At 26.5% G+C, this 8,029-nt stretch overlaps 1 protein-coding gene across 1 annotated transcript; it reads left to right on the top strand.

The window, feature by feature from the left end:
- The first annotated feature begins 428 nt into the window (after positions 1-428).
- LOC112709593 (F-box/kelch-repeat protein At3g23880-like) lies at positions 429-1,238 on the top strand. The gene has a single exon (XM_025761479.1). The coding sequence runs from the start codon at positions 429-431 to the stop codon at positions 1,236-1,238; it is 810 nt and encodes a 269-aa protein (XP_025617264.1).
- Positions 1,239-8,029: the final 6,791 nt, after the last annotated feature.

The following is an 8,029-nucleotide window of genomic DNA, read 5'->3' as shown; positions in this document are numbered from 1 at the left end:
CGTGATCTTTTTTCGCCGCTCCTTTCAACAAAATTGCAGTCAAATTTTGGAGCTCTCAGCACTCCATGTCTCAGTATAATTCAAGGTGTTACTCTGTCCCCGAGGAAATAATCTCAGACATCCTATTACGACTTTCTGTGAAATCTCTGTTGCGATTCAGGTGTGTTTCCCGGTCCTGGAAATCCTTAATACACTGCCCGATTTTCACAAAACTCCACCTTCAAAGATCTCCTAAGAACACCAACTTCTTGTTGGTAGAAATAGACATGGATCCTGCTTTGGTATTATCATACTCTCTTCATTCTTTAATGAAGGAAGCAATTCCCTTTAATGCACAGTCCCTTGGTTTTGGGAAAGATTTAACAGAATGTTAATGTGTCAATGGTGCAATCAACGGACTTTCTTGCGTTTCAAGTATTGTTTATCACATGAAATATAAGGTATTCAATGTACGGCTTTGGAACCCGGCTACAAGGTTAATATCTGCAGCGTCACCACCTTTATTTGTAAAGAGAGAATGTGCAAGTATTGTTAAGTTTGGATTAGGCTACGACGATTCAACCAACACTTACAAGGTGGTAGCTAACATAATAGATCCTCGACAATGGAAAAATGAGTTGAGAATTTACAGCAGAGCGGGTGACACATGCTGGAGAACTGTTTCAACTTCCCCGGATCTTCTCCTTTCTTGGGAAGAAGGACAATTTGTGAGCAACACTTTTAATTGGTTAGCGGTTTGTCCACGTGGACCAATTGATCGTCAGAGAATTGAGCTATTTGAATACACTTATGATGACTACGTAATCTTTTCACTTCATGTGGGGAAAGAAACGCACAAGCTTTTGCGAATGCCTGTTGATCTTGACCGCTCCAAACGTCAAGAACCAAAGCTCGTAGTGTTGAGGGATCACCTCTGTGTTTTTCATGATTTCAAAGGGACTCATGTTGTTGTGTCGCAGCTTGAGGAATTTGGAGTTGAAGATTCGTGGACTATAATAATGAAATTCAGTTATATTTCTCTTCAAATCGACGCATGTAGCTGTTCATTCGGGGATTATTCACAGTTTAACATGTCCGAAGATGGTAATTATTTGCTGATCTATAACGAACGTGATAGCATATTACTTGTGTATGATCAAAGAGTCAAGGAAGTAAGCAAGTGCATAAACCTTTGCAATAATAATCATCGTTGGGTGGGTGTCAATGGTTACGTTCAAAGCTTGGTTTCGCCTCAATGAAGAATACCGGTTAGGGTTTGCAAGTTGTGTTAGCTAGGTTAGTAATAAGTTCCATATATGCAAAGATGCAACACAACTAGTTTGAATTTTTTTCCGCTCCTTCCTCCTTAGCTTGAGTAGTTTGTTGAATGATTTTAATTTTATTCTTTTTCTAATTATCATATAAAAAAAATAAATAAGATAATAAATAAAAATAAAATAAAAAGTTAATATAAATATTTTTAAAATGACTAAGATACGACTACGAATTTAAAATTCGTAGATGGATTCAATTAAAAATTTTAAAGTATAATAATCTAATTAAAAATTTATTATACAAAAGACTAATGGAATAATTTTATTTTATTTTTAAATAAAAATAATTTTTTAAATATTTTAAAAATATTAATATTTTAATTATTTTAATAATTAATTTTAATTAATTTATATATTATAATTTTTTTATAATTAAAATCTAACAGCTAAAATTAGGAAATATCCACCGCTAAAAAAATGGAATTTAGCCACTAAATTTTAATTACGAACCCCAAATCATGATAAAAATATTTTTTGTAGCCTTTGAATTTGAAATTTATACACCTCTAACTTTGTTTTTTCTGTTTACTCCTCCGATCTTACATTGATTATTGATGTACTATGGTCATCCTTTCTTGAATAAATTTATTATTAATCTATAATATTATTTTTTAAATATTTTAATATTAACACAAATTTAATGAAATTAAATTAAAAAATATAAAAAAATAAATTTAAATAAAATAAAAAATTATAAAAATAAAGATAATATTCTAATAGTTGAATTAATTATAAAAATAAAATTTATTTAGCTAAAATAATAGAATTTGAATAAATAATAAAAAATTCAGTAACTTTTAAGTAAAAAAAAATTTCAATAAATCTTTTACTAAAAATAAATTATTTTAGTGTTTGTTAGATTTAAAAATTATTTTGTAAAATTATAAATTAATTTTTGAATAAAACTTTCTATCCAAGCAAAATTCTTATCCAAATTTATCTTTTTAAATCACACGCTCTTCTCCTTCTCATTCTCCGTTTCTTTCTCCTTCTCCTTCTCCTCGCCCAGATTCTTCTCGTATTTTTTCTTCTTCCAAATTTGCAACGGAAATCTTCTTTCCTTCTTCTTCTCGTTCTCTTAGAAATTGTTAATTTAATTCAAAACACATGTGTCTATTCAATTCAAAACAAATCAATTTAATTCATAATGAACTAAACATATTATTAAGGTGAAACAGAACACGTGATTAAGATGAAACAATTGTATAGTACTAAATGAATAGAATATTATCCATTATATAAAATCAAATTCAAAACAGCTTTCTGTATAATGAACCGAACACGTCATTAAGGTGAAACAATTGTATAGTACTAAATGAACGAAACATTATCCATTATATAAAATCAAATTCAAAACACCTGTGTCTACAATTTAGAGATTATCAATTCAATTCAATTTAAAGCACCTGCGTTCATTCAATTCGATTAAAAAAATAATTCGTTAGCAAAATGTTGATATTGGTGATGACGATGATGAAAGAAGAGAAGAAGAAGAGGAGGAGGAAGAGAAGAAGTAAAAGAAGAATCTACGTGCGCGGAAAAAAAGAAGGAGAAGGAGGAAGAGAAGGTATGCATGAATTTGAAAGAAGAAGAAGAGGACGTATGCATGTATTCGAAAAAAGAAGAAGCGCAATAGAGAAGAAGAAAAAGCGCGCGTAACGACGCTCTTTCAACGAGAGTAGTTTTTATTAATGTTAAACCTACTTGAATAAACTTAGATAAAAAAATATTTAAATATGTAGCAATACCCTTAATTTTTTTATTTATACTCTTATTTAATTGGTATATACTATTAATTAATTATTTTATAATTATTTTTAGTTATAAGAAAATTAATACTAATTAATGAGTAATTACTCACTTGTATAAAAGTTTGTAATTTAAGTAACCAAGAAATTGATTTGTACAATTTTTTATAACAATTTTATGTGATAATTAATTTTTCTAACAAAATAAAATTTTAGTAACTGGCTTAATAATTAAAATTTATTAAACATTAAATTTTTCAGTTAAAAATATTTACAAAGCTGACTTAATGTATAACTCTTATTAATTGTTTCATACATAATAGGTAAATAATTAAATAATAATGTATTATTTGAACCATCAACCGTATCAACAAAGGGATAGTGAGCGTCATAAATCGATTATTAAAATGGTTTTTTAGTTATTTATTGTTATTATAACAAAAATTAAAGTTAAAAATAATATAAGCTCAAAATTTAATTTTAAAATTTTAATTAGAATAAGAAGAAATATTTTTAAGATTAAAGAGCGTTAAAAGACAACCTAAAGACCTAAACAAGAATAACCAAGCTGAATTTTTAAAATTTTAAATTTTAAGATGCGCTTATTAAGGTAGTTTTTGACGAAAAGTTAAAGTAATTATGGAAAAAGTCCTACATAACTTTCCATCACTTCTATTCACGTTTTTTGACTTTTATTTTTCTGCGGCACCTGAAAACACTTTGGTTATATAACCACACTATATGAGTCATATGATACAGTATTTTTCAAGTCTAAAATATTGACTTTTTCTTTCTCCATTTTAGTATTATTTGTTGGGTTTTAGCAACTAGACAACCACATAATAGCAACAACAATAAAAAATTTGTAGAAAATTTGGATGAAATAAGTCTCTACTCCTACTAGAAAAGATTATAATGACCCTTTAGACGTGATTTTTTGAATTCTGATATTTAACTTATTTCTTTTATTTAATTTTGTATTCGATTGTAGACACTTTAAAATGACGGAAATTCAAGTTTGATATTTGAAAAAGGATGAAAAAGTCATGATAAAACTTGATAGCCATGGACAAAGTTGAGATAATAGCCCGAACTTATTGTTACGATTTCTAGGTGTAATGGCCTATAGAGCAATGCTGTAAATTAGAAAGATCTTTGGTGTTGAAAATGTAGGATGTATGTGTGATTTTAGTAGTGCTGTATGTCCGGTAGATTTTGACAAATCTAAACTTATTTTTGAGTTTGCAAACCATAGAATCTCTAACAACGTATTTCAGCAACAAATAAATTTAGAGAAACAGATTGAAACTTAAAAAAAATTATAGATATAATAAAGAAACCAAAATCAATATATGCCAGACATTTAATTAATGTATTTAATAAGTAATAGTTAAAATTTTAAATATATTTATTCTAGAAGATATTAGATTTTTTTTATTTATGTTAAAATTTTTCTAATTTCTTATTATATACAAGTTTAGACTTATTATCTTCTTATTATTATTATTATGAATTCTTATTAGTATTTTTTATTAAAAAATATTTAATATTATATATTTAAAAAAGTTTGATTTTTATTATTAATATTATATATAAATATAATTTTAATTTAATAAAATTGTTCAATTAGTCACAGTTAAATTAAAACAAAAACTACAAATTATTAAAAGAAAAAGTTTTTTACAGAAAAATGTAGTAAATTAGCACAAATTAGTCACATATTATATGTGAAAAACAGTACGAGTTAGCTACAAAAATAGTATAACTAAATAATTTGGTGTTAGCCACGAAAAAAAATTATAGTTAAAAAATTCTATACAAATTAATTACAGATAAAGTGTGGACAATAATATACAAATTATGGCTCTTCAAAAGTTTTCGTTATTTAAGTCTTTAGCTAATAATTCTAAAATCGTGACAAATTAAAAATATAATTCCTAAATTAGCTACAAATATTCTTTCGTATCAATGTATAATTGCCACCGTTATTTTAAAATTTAGTCAATTTTTTTCGTAATTAATTAAATTCCTTATTTGTGGTAGTGACATCTTTATTCTTCTACCAAGAAATTATGAGTTTAGTTGTAATATTAAGATGACGCTATTCTCATTTCATGTTAGTGTCACACACCTTCTCATAGGTTTTTGTCTCTATGTCGTTCATGTTCGATCTCCATTGAAAGTGGATCCTTCAGAGTTCAGACATCAGAGCAGTGGCATTAAATGGATTGTCGCAATCCAATAAATCCATGCGTTAGTCTTTAATAAATGCTGTCAGATATATATAGTACTCCCAGTGTCATGTTTCAATAATGCAGCTTCAAAACCAAAAGATCTCACTCCAAAAAACAAAACAATTCCAGTCATTCATTATTTACAATTTTACATTATGTAGATGTAAGATCCAATAATGATTCATAATCCATTCACCAACTATATATCTCTTTAAAATAGAAAAAGAAAAACACTATATACTTAAGGAAGGATCTATGTATGTGTGTGTGCTTTTAGCCAATGCTATCTTTCTCCACATTCGAACTTTTCTTTTTCTTTAGGATTTGAGAAAATAGTAACTTATTAGTTCATCGAGAATTTTAAAATTTATATGAATAACCCCTCTTCTCATCATGGAAAAAAATAGTTCCTCTGTATAGATTCGTACATTATTTTTATTAAAAAGAAGTTGCAATATTGTTTATTTCATTTGAATAAAATAGTATTATTTTTTAGTTTATTAATATTTATTTCTAAACTTCTATCAATAAAAAATAATATTTATTTCTAAATGTATTTGTTTAAATATAAACACTTATCTATAGTTGTCTTTATTTATTTTATTTTACACTCTCATATATCTTTTTAAGATATATAATTTATTTCTTAAAATAAATACGATTCTATTTACTGATGTTATTGTAAATAAATTTTGATATTAAAAATGTAGAGAAAGATAATAAAAAAATTTTGTTTGTAATTTAATTATTTTTATTTATATTTTATTTTTTAAATTAAATTTATTAATTTCTTTTACAAAAAGATTAGGTCATCAACTCACCATAAAATAGAACACGATTAATAAACCCACTTTATTTTAGGGTGGAGCCCTCATTTATAGTTTTATTAATGTGAATTTTATATTTAAAATTTTTAAATAATTTGATAAATTTAACTAAATTATTATTTAATAATTTTTAAATATTAACCTCAAATAAAAATAACTGTATATATGGCTGCCTTTGTTTTTAGAGACAAGACATGACATGACACTAAAACGGAGGCAATAGGACGGAGACATTGAAAATTATTTTTCGTATATTGTGTTTGGATACGACAAGACACTAATGTAATGTTTTGGATAGACATGGAAAAAACTTAGATATTATACGAAATGACTAAAATAGCCATGCCATTCAAAATTTTTTACATCAAGTACAAATTAATTTAATAAAAAATAAGATTATGTAAGAGTACAAAAAATTAGAAGAAGAATTGGTCTATGAACCAATAAAATAAAAATGGTATTAAAATAACAAAATTAAGAATAAATAAAGTAACATAAAGTAGAAAAGTGAATTAAGTCTCCATTAATACAATATGCCATAGAGAAGAGAATGAACAATAAAAAGGAATAAATTAATTATCCAGTCAAGTAAGAAATTTTACCCAAAAAAAGAGAGTATCTGAAAAAAAGAACGTAGAAAAAGAAGAACTACAATGTAGAAAAGTAGCTAAAATTAGGAAAAATAACAACAGATAATAGTAGAATAATAAAAAATATATATGGATAGAAAAGAAAAAAAATTTGATAAAAAGTCTGTGTCCACCTCTTCAAATTCTGTGTCCATCATAGTCTTTCGTAAAAGAGTGGACACAAAAATAAAAAATAGTATCTTGGAGATAATGTGTTCTGTATCCATGTCTCTGCCTCCAAACACGTTCTAAATATTCATTGTCCATATTTTTGTGTCCTGTCTACGAAAAACAAACGCTACCTATGTGAACCTTTATCTTATTTTAGCGAAATGACCGGACTACTTTTGCCACCGAAGACATCATTGCAAACCACGATTAAAGGTGCAAGAAATGTTATATATGCTCAGGTACACATTCCACTTAGATCAGCTGCATGTGAATATCATCTAACGAAGAAACAAGATTCGATTCTCAACTTCAATATCCATTATCTTTCCAGCATCATTAGGAGCTCAAAAAGTGGAATGAAGCAAGTTTATTTATTACTAAGTTTATCACGTACACTACTTGAAAATTAGCATGAATGAAGTAAACCTAAAATTTATGAAAGATATATGCAATCATCTCTTGCCTCACGTTTTATATATTTTTTTTGGGAAGCATTACCCGTTTAGTTACATAAAAGAGACCAATGCTAATATGTTTCGAACAAATTTGTGTGTAACATACAATTTTAGAAAGAAAAGTTATTAATTAATAAAGAGTGGAGTGCTAGCTCAAGTGTTTAGAAGCTACTCCATACGATTCTTTTTGAAAGAGTTTTTGTTAATATAGCAATAAAAAAGAAAAAAGAATTGTGTTTTTTCTTGCGTTCCGAATCTATGTTATATATTTAAGTTTGAATAATTCTAATAAATGATATGTACATATACAATTAAATAAGAATTGAATTACATTCCTAACTGTAACATGATTTTCAATTATTTTTGGGAGTATACAAACTTAACTTGAACACGTCTTCCTGGAACTCTACAAAAGTGTCATTTTCAAAGAACCGGAAAATAATCTATCATGTTCGGCGTTGATTGAAAGAGTAACAATTGTGTGCCAAACATAAAAGGAGAATAATGATATATATATATATATATATATATATATATATATATATATATATATATATATATGGTAATAAAAAATCTTAGACACTTGGTGACTAATTTTTTATATCTATATATCATGGTTGTAACATCTACCTAATGAGAAAAAAGAAAAAAA

Source organism: Arachis hypogaea, chromosome 9 (assembly GCF_003086295.3).
Source record: "Arachis hypogaea cultivar Tifrunner chromosome 9, arahy.Tifrunner.gnm2.J5K5, whole genome shotgun sequence".
Taxonomy (NCBI): Eukaryota; Viridiplantae; Streptophyta; class Magnoliopsida; order Fabales; family Fabaceae; genus Arachis; species Arachis hypogaea.
This window is presented reverse-complemented; position numbering and strand designations above follow the sequence as displayed.

Bases quoted from the DNA above. Each gene is read 5' to 3' on its own strand.
- LOC112709593 (XM_025761479.1), top strand. From the start codon at position 429: ATGAAATATAAGGTATTCAATGTACGGCTTTGGAACCCGGCTACAAGG.